The sequence below is a fragment of the Helianthus annuus genome, chromosome 1 (assembly GCF_002127325.2).
Source record: "Helianthus annuus cultivar XRQ/B chromosome 1, HanXRQr2.0-SUNRISE, whole genome shotgun sequence".
NCBI classification, from domain to species: Eukaryota; Viridiplantae; Streptophyta; class Magnoliopsida; order Asterales; family Asteraceae; genus Helianthus; species Helianthus annuus.
The window spans coordinates 131635534-131657484 of NC_035433.2; the positions used below are offsets into that span (position 1 = coordinate 131635534).

The following is a 21951-nucleotide window of genomic DNA, read 5'->3' on the forward strand; positions in this document are numbered from 1 at the left end:
CCATATATTCACGTGAAGATGCCCTTGTTTTTGTTGATGGCTTTTCAATTAATTCCTCCTTTTTTCTGCCGCCAAACATAAAGTCCACCAAAAATATCACATGCATATCCATTTATAAATGTCGTAACCTACGAATTAATACGTAGGCTACGGTTCAATGTTACTGCCCACTTGTCTTTCTGCTGGCCGTAGGCTACGGGATTCTACCGTAAACTACGGTGCCATTTTAGCCAATTGTTTCCCAAACTTTGCTGCATCATATATCTTGTATTCTCAAAGCTCTATTTCGACCCGAATCACTCCCGATCAGCATGAATCACTTTGTTCATCATCCTTAAGCGCTTTAATTTTGCCAGTTTAACCCGATTACCCTGTAACATCACAAACGCTCGTAGATATCACATTCGACACATATAATCAAGTTCACGACAATAAATCACACAAAATACGCACGTTAACACTCGGGTTTCACACCCTCCATCAAGTGCCAGGTCACGAACAACAGTTGGAGGCAATAAACGCAACGTCTCAGTTACATCATCACGAGAGCCAACTCCAGTTTTCAAAGATTGAAAACATTTCCTCAGATCTTTAGAAAACTCTAACTCAGCTTCCAAATCTTCCAACACTGCTTTATAAAACAGTTCCTTCAAATCTTCTCCTTGATTACTTGATGAAGCCATTGAAAAAAGTTAACTTTTTAATTAGAAATCTGTAAAACTTAAATAACTTGAGATACGATATACATGAAATGTCTACATATATATATATATATATATATATATATATATATATATATATATATATATATATATATATATATATAAAAGGCTTAAGGACACTAACGCGGAACCATTAATGGCATCAACGGTTACAAGATGTAAAAATTGGTCCGACAAACGATACAATCATACAAAAAACTAAAGAGACACACGTTTACATACATCTACTACTATAAACACACAAACCATTAATTAAACATGGGAAACTTAAACTGGTACACGGCTAACTATGCATCAATCAACGAAAATATTAATTACCATTAAATTATAACGAAAATATTACAAACAAAGAAAAACATGCATGTTTAAGAGAAAAGAAAATACACACATAAAAAAACTCCAACTCAACAGAGTATCATTACCAAAATATAATAACCATCATTATACATAAAAAAACAACATAACTAATCTTCGCCAAAACTGTTGATTTCAATCACCTCATCCCACTTCCAATTCTTCAGCGCCTTTACCCTTTGATTAATTCTTCTGAAATTACGAGGCTAGAGAATAATATATCAGTCATTCATCTAGAATATTAACTAAACACAACTAAACTTAATGATATGGAACCAACCTTGTTGATCTCATGCTTTATAGAATTGTCGGGACATCCAACCATAGCACCAAACTCCAAGTCAAAGCCTTTAGATTTGTTCTGAAATTTACAAAACAAAATATAAGCAAACATAATAAGATTCAGCATAAACATCACCATCTATCACTAACAAAATAATTTACATACTTTAACATAAACGATTTACCTTTGCAGCTCCGATTGAAGACATAGTCAAGTCAGGAAGTACTCCAAACAATTCTTCAAACTGAAAAACAATATACTCATTAATAAAATAAACTACCATGTTGAACTAAAACAATGTTATCTTACAGTTATAAAAGAATTGTTACATACATCTCCAGTTTCATCAGATATCTTACTCAACTTTTGAAAATGATCATCCACAAAAGTGTTGTCAGCCACAACCTGGAAAAAAAACAACTGTTAATCACTGTTGTCATAGTATATTACAAAGATAAACCAAAAAACACAGTATATGTAAAAAAACACAATGATTTTTAAAAATAAACAACATGATAAAATATTTTACAAGAATTATTACGCACGTTTCCAACTTTATCACATGTACTGCTCAATGTTTGAATATGATCATCCACAAAAATGTTGTCAGCCACCACCTGGAAAAGAAAAAAAAACAACTGTCAACCACTGTTGTCATAGTATATTACAAAAAAAAAAAAAAAAAAACCATCACAAAAAAAACACAATAGCTGTAAATAACACAATGATTCTAAGTAACACACAATATCATAAATAATAACAGAAGCTTCATCATAAACTTGCTTCTAAATGTACATTCTCATTAGAGCAATAAGAAAATTCATGCAAATGACCATCCATACACTCGTTAGCTACAACCTGACAAAAAAAGCATGTCAATGATTTTTTACTATAATAACACAAAGGATTCCTACAAACACAAAACGATTGTAAAAAACATAATGCTATCTAAATCACAATACTTGACAAAACAAAATGATATTACATTTCCAACTATATTAGAAGACTTCATATCTGCTGGCTGCTTCATTTCCACAACGCTGTCCAACCCAGCAAACTGAAAAACTAAGCATCATTATTCAAATGAACAAACGTGATTAAATAAACACAATACCATATAAATTAACAACTTACATTTTTCCCCGTAATTGAATCCTCATCATACACAGCATTATCCATCGATCATAACTAAACAAAACAAACAAACTAAATAAGAAACTATTATCGAAATATGACAAACATCATAAACACATAAAATATGTAACCACCTTACAGTGATATGCTTTATTGAAAAGGATGTAATGCAACGCATGCACGGACATATATATACATCTTGTATGCTAACTACCACGTAGAAGTTATTCAAGATGAACCGACAAGGTTGAGGGAGCGTACCCACGAAGCGAGAAACATGCATAAAACACAGCAAAATTTAACTGGCGTTGAAAAAACAAACTGCCAATTTTTTTGGGTTTGAACGGATGAGATTAAATCTTGAAGGTAACCAGCTGAATTATTACGGTCAGGATCTACTTGAACGTAGTTTTGACTGACGGTTGTTTCGTGGCGAACAATTTATTAATAATAATGAAACAATAATTACAATGACACATCTACAACAACTTTAACAATAACTAAGATATTTGATATATTTGTTACACTAAACTAACAAATAACAAAAAAATAAGGAAACCATAACTTTATTCATGGGAAATTTGTAGCAACTTCCTACAAATTTTCTACAAATTAAGTTTTAATTTTTTTAAATTATTTATTTTACAAAAATTTAGAAATTACCAATAAAATAAATTTTTTTTAAGAAAATTATAACAAATGAGGTCAATTTACTACAAATTTAACATTTCATTTCTTTAAATAATTTAAGAGTAAAATGCACGGATAGTCCCTGTGGTTTGGTGAAATTTCACCTTTAGTCCCCAACTTTTGGAAATTACACCCTTGCTCCTTGTGGTTTGACATGTTGTTACTCGGATACTCCTTAGAGTGGATGGCCGTTAGTTTCGCCGTTAAATCCATATGGAATGACTAAAATACCCTTACTCAAGAAAAACAATAATCTTTATATTTATTTATGGGACTCATCCACCACCTACTCATCTTCAACCTCCAACCACCACCATCAACAACCTCCATCCATCAGATCAAAATAGAGAGAGTAAAATTACGAGACAAGCAAAGAGAGAGAGAGAGAGAGAGAGAGATGCCAGCGAAACAACACTATCTATCCCGAAAATAACTCACTGACCCATACAACAAAGACAACACAGTTTCATAAGAGTAGATCCACTTCAGGGACTATCCAAGTAACAACCTGACAAACCGTAGGGAGCACGGGTGTAATTTTCAAAAGTTGGAGACTAAAGGTGAAATTTCACCAAACCACAGGGACTATCCGGGCATTTTACTCATAATTTAATTTACTAAGTTAAGAAAATAACAAATAAAATAACCTTTTTTATAAGAAACTTGTAGCAAACAGGGTCAATTTGCTACAAATTTCTCACAATTTTAATATTTTATTTTTTAAAATAATTTTTTTACTAAAATTAAAACATAATAAAAAGTAACTTTTTTGTAGGAAAACGGTAGCAAACGGGTGAATTTGCTACAAATTTCCAACAAATTTAAAATTTTATTTTTTAAATTACTTATTTTACTAAACTTTAGACATAACAAATAAAATAACTTTTTTTTGTGAGAAAACTATAGAAAATGGGGTCAATTTGCTACAAATTTTCGAAAAATTTAACATTTTATTTCTTTAAATTATTTATTTTACTATGTTAAGCAACAACATATAAAATAACCCTTTTTTGTCGGAAAACTGTAGCAAACAGGGTCAATTTACTACAAAATTTTTGACAAATTTAACATTTTGTTTTTAATTTTTTTTATTTAACTAAGTTAAGAAATAACAAATAATTTAACCCTTTTTGTCGAAAAACTGTAGCAAACAGGGTCAATTTGCCGACAAATTTAGAAATTTTATTTTTTAAATTATTTATATTTCTTTCGTAAAAAATAATTTAAAATTCTTATTTATTTTGTAGGAATTTTGTCACAAAGGTAATATATTTTGCTACAAAATTGCTAGAAATGTTTGTTGTGTGATTTTGTCAGAAAATTGTGGATAAGTTTTGGGGTTTTTTTTGTTTTCTTTTTTGTCGGGAAACGGTAGGAAGCTTGTAGCAAAAATTGAGTTGTGGGAAATTTGTGAGAAACTTTTTGTAGGAAAAATTGATGTTTCCTAGTAGTGTTACCCCATGCATGATTTATGATTTTGTTTATGCGTGATTATGTGTTTTTGTTCATGCGTAATTAGGGTTTGATTTTTATAACATACGTGGTTTAATATTGTACGCATCGTACGTTAAAGAAATATTATACGTTAAGCTTTAACATAGTTTAGTAGCTACACCATCAAAGACATTAGTTAAACACATACCAAACTATCACAAAATTACACTTTCTTTGTATTACAATAAAATAAGGAACCGTACCCTTTATCAAGAAATAGAAGGGAACTCTATTATGAACCTTTTACATCAAAACAGAAGCAAGACGGGCAACAAGCTGCGCCGCCAGCCCTTTTTAAATCGCAAACCCTAACTACCAATGACAAACCCCTGGCCCCTGGGGCTGAACAATTGTTGTGGATGACCCGCTAGACCCTAGTTAAGAAGTGGATGGCTTCTGGTGCTATGGAGCCAAATGTATCAAACGCAAAAGGGACAAAAACATGCTGGTTCTCTGCCAGGCTTTAGCATGCTTATCCACTTTCTTCGATTATGCCTTTCTTGCTGCATGTCTAGCTACAAACCCGTTTTCCCTTAAACCAATCAAAGGGGAAACCCCCGTAAGGTCACACAAGCATGTTTCCCCCCAGCCCAGCCAAAGACGAGCAGATCCGCTGGTCGCAGAGTAGATCTCCCTTCTATAGGGTCCGTGAGGAAATTCACAGGGGCCTCTTTCTTAGCAGAAATCCCAGCTCTTCTCAGGAAGTCCCATAAAACATCCCGCACCTAGTCATGCCGATATTTGAACCCAGGAAGCTCTTTACAATGAACTGCTTGTTCACCGTATTTATCTTTACAAACTTTACGGCATATCGAGCAGGTTTCATCTTCCGGGTACATAGGGATCATCAACCAGTATTTGAGGTTGGCTCTGTATTCTACTGCAGACATGCATTATCCCAACCCTTCAATCGGGATAACGGTCAAAAAATCCTCAGCATGGGTACCCTTCAGGTACTCAAACACCGCCTTTTGGAGGGATGACAAATCAAAAACTTCTCCCAGGCTTTGAGCACTTTTGCTAAACAGAGCATTCGCCAAAGCTTTTTGTGGCTTCGAGCGGGCGGTGTCCTTATTAGAGAAACCGCCGATATCAAAGTCTGGGAGGGAGACATTTATGCGCTCGAGCGCCTGCTGATAGTCCCGGTCAAGCCCGGCGACCTCACTGTTTCGAAGGATATGATCTTGTAGGTCCCAAGACTGAGCTCTAGACGCCACAAAGGCATAAACCCCAATATCTCAGGCTGAGAGGAGGCCCGAACCACCTAGACGCATTTGCAGATATGCCAGACGCCATTGGAGGTCACCAAAGAAGAGGTCGCCACTCACGCCCATGTCTTCTATAGCCTCCTGGAGGCTATCATCAAAACGAGATGCCGCATCCACCATCAAGTGGGGTTGGCAAGTCCGCAGCTCAAAAAGCAACTTAGCAACCCCCATGCACGACCTTAGCAGAAGGAGTTCAAATTGGGGATCCCTAAGCCAGGGCAAGAGTTTCATGAATTCAACTGTAAGGACTGCAAAAATGCCCCTAAAAGACTCGTAAGTGAAAACACGGACCCCTGAAACCCTGACGTGCATGAAAAATCAAGAAAACATGAAACTTGGTCCTCTCGCGGGCCGCGTAAAGGACAGGCTAGACGTCACGTGGGCCGCGTCAACATAAGTTTGACCGGATAAGCTTCCCGGGCCACGTGTTGTCCATCTTGCACACCTACTCATGACACACAAGCCCTACACGTAGACTAGGTGGCCACGCGGGCCGCGTAAGTTTAAGTGTGGGTTTACGCGGGCCGCGTAAACCCCATTTTTCAACTATAAATTGTTCAGTGCATGAGCCGTTCCCCTGTGTCGAAAATTTTGATCAAAAACGAAGTTCTACTGCTCAAATTCACATTTTCACATAGGAAGACGCTGCCACGATACAGGGTATTAATTCGATCGCTGTTACGATTCAATGTCCAATCGATTGAAACTATCCGATGGATGTTTAAGTGCTGCCCACATTAGGGCTATACTTTGTCATTCGTCGTGAATTCGATGGATGTTTAAGTATTGCACTTTGTCATTCGTTGTGAGGGTTTAATCTCGTGAGTTATCGTAAATGTTGTATTAGTTACTGACCTAGTTCGTGTGCAAAGTTGTTTAAATTAGGTTATCAGGCTTATCAGTAGGCTAAACTCTGCCCGTTTAAACTTGCAATGTGAGTCATTCTCTTTTATCAAAAGTGTTTTTACAATACCTCAAATTATTTTTAAAGTTATAATCACAGGGATTAAGTCGTGGTTATCTTGAATCACTGGCAAGTGGGGTATTGTGCACATTACTAATTTCTCACGGTTAGGTTCATCAACCTAACGGTGATAATCATCACTAACTTGCGTGAAAGGATCCAATAGTGGTATGATCATCGTCACCAGGGTGTGACACGGCGCCAGATAAAAATAAGATAAAAGCCATTGTAATCGCTCTTATACTGTAATTAATAGCTATGTGTCGTTTTATCAAATTTGAATAACCCACCAGTATTTCCCCGCTGACAAAAAATATTTTTAAAACATGTTTCAGGTGAGCTACTGTGAAGCAAGGAAAAGTGCTACTGAGCACTAACAAAGCTTGAAGTAGTGGCTCGGTTAAATAAATAAACATGTTTTGTAAACTAGGGAATTTCCTCGTGAAATTCTTCTATTGTAAATTACGGGGTTCATCCCAAATTATGAAATAAAATAATCGGGCATTTTCAAGTTTAAAGATCCTGTTAAAACTTCCGCTGTCAAATCAAATAATAAATACCACGGGTTTCTGTCCCGCGGCTCCTGGACCAGGTAAAACCGGGACGGGGGCCGTGACAGAAAAAGGTGGTATCAGAGCCACTGATTTAAGCCAATTAAGTATTTAAAAATACTTAATTTTTCTGATTGCCATTCTGTGATTCTGTGAAATTTTAGTTACAAAATTTTAACTTAGAAGTTTATGTGTTTCTTCATGTATGCTAACAGCATGAATGAACTATCAGAAACCCTTCAAAACTTTACTATCCATACTACAGATATGGATACTACCGACACTCTCACTGGTTACCAGGCTGGCTGATATGGAAGAGCCAATGGTATTCCAGGCCCAAACCCAGGATAAACCAAAGGCGAAAAAGGGAAGAAGGTTTGTAGGCTGGAGGCGTGTGCGTAGGAAAAGACCAACGATACCGAAAGCAAAAGTTAAAAAGGTTGAGGATCCCAAGGATAAGAGGAAAGGAATAGAGATTGGGGAAAGTTCTGGGCAAGCCCAGGAAATGCCACCATGGGAGGAGCTAGATCGTAAACTGGCACTTAGTGACCTCATCGGACCTGCCGATGAAGACTTTTTCTATTACCCAGTGGAATCACAACTCCCAGTAGATTTGGAGCCTGCTATCCCAGATCCCATTGTAAACCCCCAACCTCTACCAGGAGAGCTGGAAAAATGGTGGACCACCGACTGGCAATTTCAGAACCTTTTGAATAACCCTAACACCTTTTTCCCTCAATTCAACCCGGAGCCTGCACCAAACCCACCAATGAGCAATGAGAATTTGGCTGAACTCCGCCATTATGGCGAGGAGGTGATAGATGCAGGAAATAGAATCCGGGAAGTGGGAGAACAGATATCCTGGAAGTACGACGAGAGGGAACGTCGTTTCTGAAGTGCCACCTGACGGGGATATTTGTGGTTGTGTGGTGTGTTTGTTTAACAATAATAAAATAATAAATAATATAATCTTGTAAAATAACTTAAAATAAAAACTTTCGTAAGATAACGAGTGTGTACGGAGGCATATTAAAATATATAAAATCTGGTAGTCGCAAAGTCGACAATTTTAACTATACGTGTTGATATGATTATGTGTTTTTTTGTGTTATTTGACTATTTGTTAATTTACAATATGGGTAAGCAAAGAATTTCGGACATCTATCGTCAACGAGATAATTCACCAAAAGATAAGGGAACCTCATCTCAATCAAATTCCTCAAGATACTCAGTAGATACTAAGGAGGGAATATTTATTCGTAAGGCACAGTTTGAGAAACCACTTACCGCTAAGAAAAGACGTTGGATTATTAGAAAAAGTCAAGAGAAAGTAGAGAAGTCACAATCAAAAGGAGGGGTAACTAATAAGGAAATCCAGGAAATAGGCAATAACCCACCATGGGAAGATGAATTGGATGAACAATGGGCAAATCTCTATATGTTAGCCACTATAGCAGTAAATGCCAACTTTTAATTAAGTTAAACTACCAAACCCGGACCAACCAATAAAATTAGATCTCAACACCCTGACCCAGTACTAGCACCCATATCATCTATGAGCCAGAAACTTTGCCCATTAAATAAACAACTTAGTAAGAGGAAATAGAATAAAAGCACGCTGAGCATAATATTCCTAGCTAGACTAAATAATGAATGCACAACCCCTAGTATATTTTGAATTTCAGTTGTAATTTGTAATAGACATGTATATATATAAAAAAAGTCGACAATTTTAGCTATACATGTTTGGTGTGATTTCGTGCGATTACTTTATTTACATTTTGGTGTATTTATTCGTACCAATAACTTATCTATATATTGTTAGTTACCAGATGGAACACGCTGTTAATGAACCAGTTAATGAAGTTAATCAATCGGATCACAATAATGAGGATCACTTTCTAAATCGGCAAGATATAGAAAACATCGTCGCTCAGGGAATAGCTAACGCTATTCCTGCAATCGTCGCTATAGTTATAAGTCCTGTTGAGCCTTCACAAGCTCACCCCAGTAAACGCACGCGCGACGATAATTTCAGTAATAGTGTTAATGGAGGAGGCAATAACGACAACTTAATTCAGGCCCCAATACTCAAAAGAATGAAAGCTGCAACACCTGGTTGCACTTACAAGGAATTTCTTGCCTGTAAACCAGCTGAATTTGCAGGCAATGAAGGGGCGACAGCCGCACTGCGTTGGTTAGAGAAAACTGAAGCAGTAATTAAAATAAGTAAATGCGTGGAGGAAGACAAAGTTATGTATGCTTCTCACCTTTACAAGGAAGAGGCATTAGAATGGTGGAATACGGTATTGCAATCCAAGGGAAGTGACTTGGCTTATGCTATGAATTGGGAAGAATTTAGACAATTGGTGGAAAGAAAATTTTGTCCCGAATATGAGAAGGAACAAATGGCAAACAAATTCCTGAGCCACCGAATGGTGGATGTTGACTGTCGAGGTTATACTTCGAAATTTTTCGAATATGCCAGAATAGTGCCAACTCTGGCTTCGCCAGAGCTAGTACTTATTTCTCGCTACATTTGAGGTTTGATTAGCGAGATCCGTGATATCGTCAAAGCCGCGAGACCCCGCACAATTGACGATGCGATGGAGTTAGCCAATACCTTGACCGATGGACTAGTACGCACGCGAGAAGAAAACAGAAAGAAGGACTTGGCTCAGAAAATTACCTAAGGATTCCGAAAGGGTAATGCTAGTAACAACTTCAGGAAAAAAAGGAACTGGGAAATCCTCCACTGTTCCATTTTGCAGTACCTGCAAAAGAAAGCATTTTGGAAAATGCAGAGGGTATTGCAATTTCTGCAAAATTCCAGGACATCAAGAAGAAGATTGCAGGAGGAAGAAATCAACAATCTGCTTTAACTGTCGAGAAGCTGGACATTTTAGACCAGACTGCCCTAAACTGGTCAAACCAGCTGACAATAAGGCTAAACCTGCAGAAGGAACTACCAAGATAAATGTAAGAGCCTTCCAGTTGACTACACAAGAAGCAGATCTGATTCCAGATGTGATAGCGGGTACGTTTCTAGTTCACAACGTTTATGCGAAAGTATTATTTGACTCTAGTGCAAACCAAAGTTTTATAAATACTTCGTTCTGCCAAGCTCTTAATTTACCTTTAACCAAACTTAGACAGATTTATACAGTAGAAACAGCCGACGGTAACTCTGTTTGCATAGATCGAGTTTTGCAGGAGGGTAAAATAGAACTTTCAGGTCATAAATTTTCTGCAAACCTGTTACCCATGAACTTAGCCGGATTCGATGTGGTGTTAGGAATGGATTGGTTAGTAGCTAACCATGCTCGAATCCTTTGGGATAAGAATTCCATAGAAATTTATACACCCACAGGAGAAATAATTATGGTTGCAGGGGATAAGCCACGAAAGCCAATGAAATTTATTTCAGTCATGAAAGTGGCCAGTTATTCAAGAAAACAGGGAATAGCATATATGGTTTCGGTAGTTGTTAATACCAAAAGTAAAGAACTTAAGGACATTCCAGTAGTATCAGAATACTCGGATATATTCCCAGAAGAACTACCTGGATTACCACCCGATAGGGAAGTAGAATTTAGAATTTATCTAATTCCTGGAACTACACCGATAGCCAAGGCACCTTATCGGTTAGCACCCACCGAAATGTTAGAATTGAAAAAGCAGTTAGATGAATTACTAAGCAAAGGGTTTATACAACCTAGTTCATCCCCTTGGGGAGCACCTGTGTTGTTTGTGAAAAAGAAAGATGGTTCGATGCAAATGTGTATCGATTATAGGGAATTGAATAAAGTTACAATTAAGAATCGATACCCATTACCTAGGATTGATGATCTTTTTGATCAGCTTCAGGGAGCTAGATATTTCTCTAAGATAGATTTACGCTCCGGATACCATCAATTGAAGGTACAAGAAGAAGACATACCTAAAACCGCTTTCAGAACTAGGTATGGTCATTACGAGTTTACGGTTATGCCCTTCGGATTAACAAATGCTCCTGCAACATTTATGGATATCATGAATAGGATCTGTAAACCGTATTTGGATAAATTTGTAATTGTCTTCATCGACGATATACTTATCTATTCCAAAAGCCAGGACGAGCACTGTGAACATCTACATGCACTTTTAACTTTGTTAAGAAAAGAGAAGCTTTACGCCAAATTCTCCAAGTGTGAATTTTGGCTCCAGGAGGTGCAATTTTTAGGGCACATGGTGAATCACGAAGGTATTCACGTAGATCCCTCCAAAATAGAAGCAATCACCAAATGGAAGGTCCCACAATCAGCTATGGACGTTAGAAGTTTTCTAGGGTTAGCTCGGTACTATAGGCGATTCATTAGGGATTTTCCAAAATAGTTGTGCCATTAACTAAGCTAACCTGTAAAGCGGTAAAGTTTGAGTGGGGACCTAGGCAAGAAGAAGCTTTTAAGATTTTAAAGCAAAGGTTAATAAACGCCCCAATTCTTGCCTTACAAGAAGGAACAGAAAATTTTGAAGTTTACTGTGATGCTTCTAAGTTAGGATTAGGATGTGTGCTAATGCAACGCAAAAAGGTAATTGCTTATGCCTCAAGGAAATTGAGGAAGCACGAGGGAAACTATATGACTCATGACTTAGAATTAGGATCAATAATTTTTGCCCTTAAAATTTGGAGACATTATCTGTATGGAAGTAAGTTTATTGTTTATACAGATCATAAGAGTTTAAAGTACATACTGAGGCAAAGGAGATGGATGGAAATTCTAAGTGATTACGACTGTGATATTCAATATCACGAAGGAAGAGCAAATGTAGTCGCAGATGCTCTAAGTCGTAAGTATCATGAAAAACAAAAGCGAGTTCGTGCTCTTAGGTTAAATCTTCAAGTAGATTTAATGGAACAATTGAAGAATGTTCAAGAAACAGCAATCAAGGATGATGATGAATGAATGAAAGGAAGTATAAAGGAACTAGAGCAAAGCACCGATGGAATTTGGAGATTCCACATGAAAAGGATTTGGGTACCTAAACAAGGAAACTTAAGAGATAAGATTTTAGAGGAATCTCATAAATCTAGGTATACCATGCACCCAGGAAACAATAAGATGTACCAAGATTTAAGAAATAATTTCTAGTGGATAGGAATGAAAAAGGACATAGCTAGATATGTATCTAAGTTTCTGACTTGTGCGCAAGTTAAGGCAGAACACCAGAAACCTTCAGGATTACTCCAACAATTAGAAATGCCTATTTGGAAATGGAAACTAATAACAATGGATTTTGTTACTAAACTGCCCAAGACTAGAAAAGGTAACCACGCGATTTGGGTGATTGTGGATCGATTAACCAAATCCGCTCACTTTTTGCCAATGAAAGAAACGTTTAGCATGGAAAGGTTAGCCAAGTTATACGTAGACGAAGTAGTATCCTTACATGGAGTCCCACTCTCCATTGTATCGGATAGGGATAGTCGTTTCACTTCACATTTCTGGACGAGTTTTCAAGAGGCAATGGGGACCCGATTAAATTTAAGTACTGCCTACCATCCCCAAACTGACGGACAAAGTGAAAGGACGATCCAAACCCTGGAAGACATGCTCAGGGCATGTGTGATCGATTTTGGTGGTAACTGGGATAACCACCTACCCTTAATTGAATTCTCCTATAACAATAGATATCATTTAAGCATCGAAGTAGCCCCATTCGAAGCACTGTATGGACGCAAGTGTAGAACTCCGGTTTGCTGGGCAGAAATAGGAGAAAGCCAACTATCAGGTCCTGAGATTGTGCAAAAAACCACGGACAAGATAACTCAAATCAAGGAAAGACTAAAGACGGCTCGAGACCGCCAGAAAAGATATGCAGACAACCGACGTAAGCCGCTAGAGTTTCAAGTCGGAGACAAGGTACTCTTGAAAGTTTCTCCTTGGAAAGGAGAAGAAAGGGAAGCTGAGTCCAAGGTACATAGGACCATTCCCAGTAATTCAGCGCGTAGGACCAGTTGCCTATCGTTTACAATTACCAGAAGAGTTAGCCGGGGTACATGACGTATTCCATGTATCCAACCTCAAGAAATGTTTATCTGACGAATCCCTGATAGTCCCTCTTCAAGACGTACAAGTAAATGAAAAGCTAAAGTTTATTGAGAAACAACTTCAAATAGAAGACAGAAAGATCAAGTTTCTCAAACACAAAAGATTAGTATTAGTCAAAGTCAAATGGGATTCAAAAAGAGGACCTGAATACACCTAGGAGCTGGAATCGGAAATGAAGCGAAAATATCCTCACTTATTTCAGTAAATCTCGAGGACGAGATTTTAAATAAGGTGGGGAGGATGTAAGGACTGCAAAAATGCCCCTAAAAGACTCGTAAGTGAAAACCCGGACCCCTGAAACCCTGACGTGCATGAAAAACCAAGAAAACATGAAACTTGGTCCTCTCGCGGGCCGCGTAAAGGACAGGCTAGACGTCACGCGGGCCACGTCAACATAAGTTTGACCGGATAAGCTTCCCGGGCCACGTGTTGTCCATCTGGCACACCTACTCGTGACACACAAGCCCTACATGTAGACTAGGTGGCCACGCGGGCCGCGTAAGTTTAAGTGTGGGTTTACGCGGGCCGTGTAAACCCCATTTTTCAGCTATAAATTGTTCAGTGCATGAGCAGTTCCCCTGTGTCGAAAATTTTGATCAAAAACGAAGTTCTACTGCTCAAATTCACATTTTCACATAGGAAGACGCTGCCACGATACAGGGTATTAACTCGATCGCTGTTACGATTCAATGTCCGATCGATTGAAACTATCCAATGGATGTTTAAGTGCTGCCCACATTAGGGCTATACTTTGTCATTCGTCGTGAATTCGATGGATGTTTAAGTATTTCACTTTGTCATTCGTTGTGAGGGTTTAATCTCGTGAGTTATCGTAAATGTTGTATTAGTTACTGACCTAATTTGTGTGCAATGTTGTTTAAATTAGGTTATTAGGCTTGTCAGTAGGCTAAACTCTGCCCGTTTAAACTTGCAATGTGAGTCATTCTCTTTTATCAAAAGTATTTTTACAATACCTCAAATTATTTTCAAAGTTATAATTACAGGGATTAAGTCATGGTTATCTTGAATCACTGGCAAGTGGGGTATTGTGCACATTACTAATTTCTCACGGTTAGGTTTATCAACCTAACGGTGATAATCATCACTAACTTGGGTGAAAGGACCCAATAGTGGTATGACCATCGTCACCAGGGTGTGACACAGCGCTAGATAAAAATAAGATTAAAGCCATTGTAATCGCTCTTATGCTGTAATTAATAGCTATGTGTCGTTTTATCAAATTTGAATGACCCACCAGTATTTCCCCGCTGACAAAAAATATTTTTAAAACATGTTTCAGGTGACCTACTGTGAAGCAAGGAAAAGTGCTACGGAGCACTAACAAAGCTTGAAGTAGTGGCTCAGTTAAATAAATAAACATGTTTTGTAAACCAAGGAATTTTCTCGTGAAATTCCTCTATTGTAAATTACGGGGTTCATCCCAAATTATCCCAAATTATGAAATAAAATAATTGGACATTTTCATGTTTAAAGATCCTGTTAAAACTTCCGCTGTCAAATCAAATAATAAATACCACAGGTTTCTGTCCCGCGGTTCCTGGACCGGGTAAAACCGGGACGGGGGCCGTGACATCAACCGCCCTCGAAGCCCGTCGCCCTGCCAACTCCCCAATAAAGCTGTTCAAACAACAAGCGATTATCTAGCATTAAAATCGGGTGATTGATCAAACTATATTTATCTGAACCGTCCACCGTCTCATTGGACATAACATACCTCGGAAATCATGTGCAACATGACTTTTTTTTCTGAATAATCGAACGTGTTGTAAAACCAAACAATTTTTATATAACAGGAGCAATGTCAAATTTGTGAGTCTAAAACACTAGTTTTTACCTTTTGTCGAGTCCCTAACCTCCGATTTGAAGTCAACGGGGCTCGTCAACGTTGCAATGGACTTCTCTTGTCAACCTACAAAACAAAACACCATTAGCCTCGCCACGGAGGACCCTGGGGGGAATCCGTGACCAAGCTCCAGCATGAGAATAAGAACGCTTGCCGGAGAAGATGGTGTCACACCCCAACCGATGGCAGAATCATCGGGGCGCGGCATTAAGCGAAGCAGATTGCTCAAGAGAATCCATAACGACTAATTTTGCGACAATATTTAAAAAGTTCATTATCCCATACTAATAAACAATTTTTTCACAAAAAGTCATACAGATTTCATGTCTCTCAAACAATACAAATCCGACAACTTAGATTTTATGTGGGTTTCTAGATTCCCTAATCTTGATTCAAAATAACCTGCGATTAACCTGCAACATACGTTAAAATAATGTCAATACAAATATGTATTGGCGAGTATACAGGTTTTATATAATAGTTAAGTAGATAAAAGCGTTGCAAACTTCCACATACATAAACGAGATACATAACATATATACTAACTAGACAAATACTTCCAGCTAAGTCCTGAGATGACTGCGAAGGAGCGATGTGAGTTATTCTTAGCTAGACCTCGTCGAGTGTGAGTCGAACTATAGTACTATACTAGCTAAGGTGGAACGTCACGAGTAAGAGTCCTAGCACATATGTATCAAGCGTTACGTGTAAATATGTATATTGGTCATTCACGTGTGTTAAATAGTTTAAGCATGTGATGTGTTTTGATAGTGTGTTTAAGTATGAACGTATGTTACACCCCAAAAGGTGCGTTTTAAAGCGTAAAAGGGGTCAAGTATACTTACAGTGCGCTTTTAACAGTAAAACACGGTCTGGATGGAGTGGAGAGGGTGCCAGATCAGCCTGTGTTCGGGAACAGAAGTGCGTAAGTCCTCCAAAGTGCTGAAACTGTCGAATCGGAGTGTTGGGTGGGACACAGTAGCTTCGCACGAAGCCAATGCCTTCATACGAGGGCGTGCCTTCGTACGAAGGTGGTGACTTCGCACATGTGTTGCTTCCGTTTGTCCAAATTCGAGTGTTCTTCGGGTCTTGTTTCAAGAAATCGAGTCTTCATCCCTCCAGCCTTAAGCTACTGATCAAACTTAGAGTCAGAGAGGTCTTTGTTCGAGTCACAGATGAGAACTTGGGCTATGTTGTGTGAAGCTAGTGCAAGCTTCGCACAGAACAGTCCAGTTTTCACAAGTGGCTGTTCTTGCATTTGGAGCTGTGTTTTTGTCTGAATCGTATGTATTTTCGAGTCCTATTCGAGACGGTTTCGACACCACCTCGTCCCACTATCCAGTGAACGAAATACATGTCGTTTTAGGTGTGTTTTAGTGTGAAAATCAAGTTTTGAAAGGTTTTAAAGAGTTTCTACCCAGATCTAACACTTGGTGAGTGTGAAATCAACTGATTTCTAACTTGGGAAGCCGTAGCTAGTTCTAATACACTCGGTTAAGTGTAGATCAGAGGTGAAATAAGAAGATTTGATGAAAAAGATGAAGGTTTTGATGAAAACAGAGAAGTTTGCCATGAAAAGGACTGAGTTTAGATGAAAAAGATAAAGTTTAAGTAAAAAGATGAAGTTTGAATGAAAATGAAGAAGTTTTGTTGAAATCGTAGTGAATTTTGTGAAAAATCGAAGTGGAAAATGTTGTGTATCTTATAGAAATGATAAATCTTACTTGAAAGCGGTTAGACAGCAATTCGGCAGAGTTTCAGTGCGAATTCAGCAAGTTAGAATGAGAAGAGGAGGGCTTGGGTATTTATAGGCGAGGTGGGTTCGCACAGCAACCTTGGTTCGAACCGGCTGCCTTCGTACGAAGGTAGTGCCTTCGTACGAAGCTTCCTGGCTTCGTTCGAAGGTGCTGTTTTGCGTGGGAAAAAACTCGTTTTCGTGTATAGGATGCCCGTTTAATGCGCTTTGTTGTGTTAGTTAGTGCGAGTACTTTAAGCGTTTTAGCAAGGAATTAAGTATTGCGTTGCGTTTCAGAGCGATAAATCGAGTTGCGAGAGTGTGCGTTTGAGCGTTTTCATGCGAGTATTAATGCATAGATAATACTAATAATGTACAATATATATAATATATTTATCAGTAACCGCGTTTCGAGTTTGCGTTGCAATGAGCGAGCGTGTAGTTTAGACACTCGCGTGATGCAATATTGTAAGCGTTAGCGTTTATAAACGTATGCGTTGTGAAGTGCGATATAGCGTGTTGAAAGTATGCGATGTAGCGTAGTAAGCGATATAGTTTACATTATGATCCGAATCTCAGTGCTAGGCGTAACGAGAGTAACAAGCACGAAAGTGCGGGTTGTTACATATGGAGTTTACTCCGACGAGTTTACGGTCGCCGGAATATCCTTTGTGTGAATTCTAGGCGAAGAGCCTTAAATATAATCCGGAGAATGTCTGGATTTAATGAAGTGTGCGAGTATAATCAATGTAACTGGAATTGAATGCTTACTTGGGACGATCTTGAGCTTGCCTTATATAACAGAGAGGGCTTATCTCTCCGACGGGGGCTCCAATATCATCTAACGGTATTGTGATGCCTTGGGAAGACTCAGACACGTGTCTGATTCCTACCGGCATGATGTTTCGAGCATTAGTTAAGAGTTGCCCTGTTCCTTGTACTTTTTCCGGCGATGGCAATCTCTTGTATACATGCATTTAATGCCCTCTGCAAGAGACATGACCGTCTCCTTCTCGCCTTTTCTCTCGTTCTCTCTTATAAGACACAATAACAAGCTTTTGGGCCTGTTAGAGAAGCCCAACCAAAAGGAGCCCAAGACGAGATGCCCCTAATCCAAATGGGCCTCGTCGACACTTTTTATATTAGTTTGTATTGATGATTTAGTGAGCTTAGTTTCAAGTATACAAATAATGTTCTAAATCGGGTCAACCTGACCCGTTAAACTAATTATAAAATTTTGCCATGGTCTATCCAACCCATTACACAAAATGCTATTTCAACCGTACTTTTTATTGAACCTAATAATTTTCAACACAATAATTGCTTCCAATCCCATCATTCTAGACCAAATGAAAACAAAAATACAGCATTCAACGCAAGTTAATTCATAAAACGTAGGCATGTGTATATATACATATATACACATGTAGTACATATGCATCCAAAGATAAAGCCAAAAGATATAGGTACCGACTCATTCCCTAGCCACAACAACCACCTGCTTCCCAACATTTCTGCCGGAAAACAGCCCAACCAAAGCAGCAGGGGCGCTCTCGAGCCCTTCAACAACATCTTCAATGTAACAAATCTTCCCTTGTTTGATCAAAGGCATAATCATTTCCATATACTTTGGATACATGGGGAAGTAATGACTCACAATGAACCCTTGCATGCGCAAACTTTTTGTTACTATATGAACCAAGTTGCGTACCCCGTCCCCTTGTTCGTTGTATTGTGAAATCATCCCACAAGCTGAAATCCGACCATTAAATCTCATGTTCGGGAGTACTGCCTCCAACATCTTACCTCCAACGTTCTCAAAGTAAATATCAATGCCATCGGGAAAATACCTGACATGTTAACTTTTTATTATAGAAAATTAAGGAAAGCCTAATATCCCGCTTTACCTTGGACAAAGGTGTCAAATTGGGCCAAAATTGGTAATTATTAAAGCCAGCCAAAATAGATCGGGTTTACTTGGGTTGACCCGGAACAAGTTTTGAATATTTAGTATGCCAAAAGCGATACAAAAATAATATCATTTTTATAAAAACATATTAGAAGGTTGTATGCACCAAAATTAGAAATTGGGCGACCTACCAGTTTGACACATATTGTTTATTAAGTATTGATATTTATTTAATCACGCGTGACAACTATGATTCAGGCTAACCTCTTTAGAGCTGCTTCTAGATCTCGCTCTTCCTTGTAGTTAAAAGCCTCATCAAATCCAAATTTACTTTTCAACAAATCAACCTTTGGTGACAAAATATACATACAAAAATGATTAGATAAAAAAAACAAAAATCATAGTTTGTGAATTGTGACATTAGAATAAATTAAATGTGTGCAATATGCCTATCAATGACACAAGTAAAAACTAAGGTAAAACGTTAAGAACACGCCAACCTTCTCTTTTGTACCGGCACTCCCAACGACATAACACCCTGACAACTTTGCAAACTGGCCAACGAGCTGACCAACTGCACCCGCGGCTGCTGAAACAAAGACATACTCTCCTTTCTTTGGAGCACAAATCTCATAGAAACCAACATATGCGGTCATGCCAGGCATTCCTAGAAACAATCCAAAGGTAAAAAAAAACAGGAGGTGGTAAAGCCGTAGAGGTGGCAAAATGGGCTTACAAGTCAGGTTAACCGCAAACACTATTTGTCTAATAGTTTTCACTAAACTTTAGTGCAATACATGATCACAAAAACTCTGTAATTTAATATTTTTTAAATGAGGCATACACCTTTAGGTAAGTGAATTTTTTTTTTCTTTTCATTTTACCCGTTTGACATTTTAAGAGATAAAACATAACCCAAATCGAATTTTTTTAGAAAAAGGTAAGACACATGAAGAACCCTCTATCCCTCTGTCCCTCTTGGCCTCTTCTAATTACTAGTGCACACTTGTCATGAAAGCTACCATTTTTTTTATCTATTTGTGTGTGGTGGGTACAACGGTCTCAGAAATAATAAGTATTGTGTGTTTGTGTTAGAAGCAGCAAATAGACCATAATTTAATTTAACTAACCATTATTTATGAACCTCTAAGCAATTGCACATGTTTATGGTTTCTCTGCAGCCTGAATCCTATCATTTGTGTTTGAGTGCTCCTACAACTTCTTAAATACTACTTAATACAGTTACTTGTCTGTTTCTACGCCGCATGCCGTGACACCAGTGGCGGACCCAGAAAATATTTTCAAGGGGTGCGGACGAGGGGTTTAACCAAATTACAAGAGATGCGATCGAGATTATGCCCTATAAAATACACACACAAAAAAATTCAAAGGGTACGCCCGCCCACCCAAACCTCTACCTAGGTCCGCCCCTGAGTGACACATATAAAAAATTACAAAAATATACAGAAAACATACCAAGAATTCCTGTATAATAGGATAAAGGCACATCAGTATCTTGAATCTTGAATAGAATCTGAGGATCATTGATAATGCAATATTCCTCCCATCTAGTCCCTCCCCAAACTAAGTCACCTTTCTTGAAGTTCGAATGCGTCGAATCCACGACTTTCGCTACTCCAAGTCCTTCTATAGGCTGCAAGCAGATGGTACAAATTACATCAAAAACATATATTGAAATAGGCGAATAGCACTTTATAGTTTATATATGTTCTTCAATGATAAGTCAAATAGATGAAGATGAAGTTACCGACCGAACCAGGAGTAAAGGAATCAACGTAACTTCCTTTAGATTCGCTCATTCTACCACGCATGTACGGATCACACGACAGATAAAGGTTCTTCAGGAGGACGGCATTCGAACCTTCTGGGAGGCTGAGATGGATGGTGGAGGAAGTAATGAGCATGTCGGATTCCTTTGGGAAGCCATTAACGTAATCCTTTAGTATGATCTGTTTGTTCTGAACTTGTTCCATTTGAGAGCTAAATTGTTGTTCTTGAGTGGAAAGATGAGGAGCAGCTTTGAACCTCCGCGAATTATATGAACCAAGTTTTAAGTTCACATTACCAACTACTCACTGTTTTAACATGTTACGTTAAATTCAAAAGGGAGTTGTTGAAAAAGAAATAAACTTTTTTTATTCTTGAAAATAATAAACTATATAGACGTGGCGCTCACAAGGGATCCGGAAGAAAGAGGATAGAGGGGAGATACCTTACACTAAGGGGAGTGGAGCATCCTTTTGATGGGGCGTCTTGTGACACGTGGCGTCACGTCATATTAGAGGATTTTGACCAAAAAAGGGGGGGAGTGGGGCAACCTTGCTGGGTGGGGCGTCTTGCGACACGTGGATTGATATGTGGTATTATTTATAAAGGTGGGATGTATTTAAAAAAAAAAAAAACTTGGGCCAAACTATCCGTTGCCAACGGATATATGCATGGGAAATGAAAAAGTCGGGGCGATCTGCTGGAGACGGGCTGGAGGGGGACGCCACCCAAGACGCCAAGGGGGGCGGTGTTCCAGGCGACTCCGGGCGACTCGGGTGGGGGAGTCACCCCACTCCCTTCAGTCTTACCATCACATCATGTCTCTTAGGAAACCGGGTTCATTTTATATACTTAGATTTACTTGTTATTAATTATTTAATGCTATTATATTAGTATTAGATAATATTAGTTTTAGTTGTTTTTGTTTTATGTAGGTATAATAAAAATTAAATATTATTAAACTAAACAAGAACGTGACTGCATGAATTACAAAATAAGTTAATCCATATATGGGGTTTTAATTCAAAATGAGTTTGGTATACATGTGCGCTTATTATATTCCATGTGCCATTAACTTATAATTACTTTATATGACAGTCCAT

The 21951-nt window shown here is 38.2% G+C and overlaps 1 protein-coding gene across 1 annotated transcript; it reads right to left on the minus strand.

The window, feature by feature from the left end:
• Positions 1 to 18423: 18423 nt before the first annotated feature.
• Positions 18424 to 21951, minus strand: LOC110878536 (2-alkenal reductase (NADP(+)-dependent)). The gene is made up of 6 exons (XM_022126862.2): positions 21945 to 21951; positions 20833 to 21152; positions 20537 to 20714; positions 19561 to 19727; positions 19325 to 19407; positions 18424 to 19001 (listed from the first exon to the last, which is right to left on the minus strand). The coding sequence occupies exons 1-6, from the start codon at positions 21949 to 21951 to the stop codon at positions 18626 to 18628; spliced, it is 1131 nt and encodes a 376-aa protein (XP_021982554.2). The 3' UTR covers positions 18424 to 18625.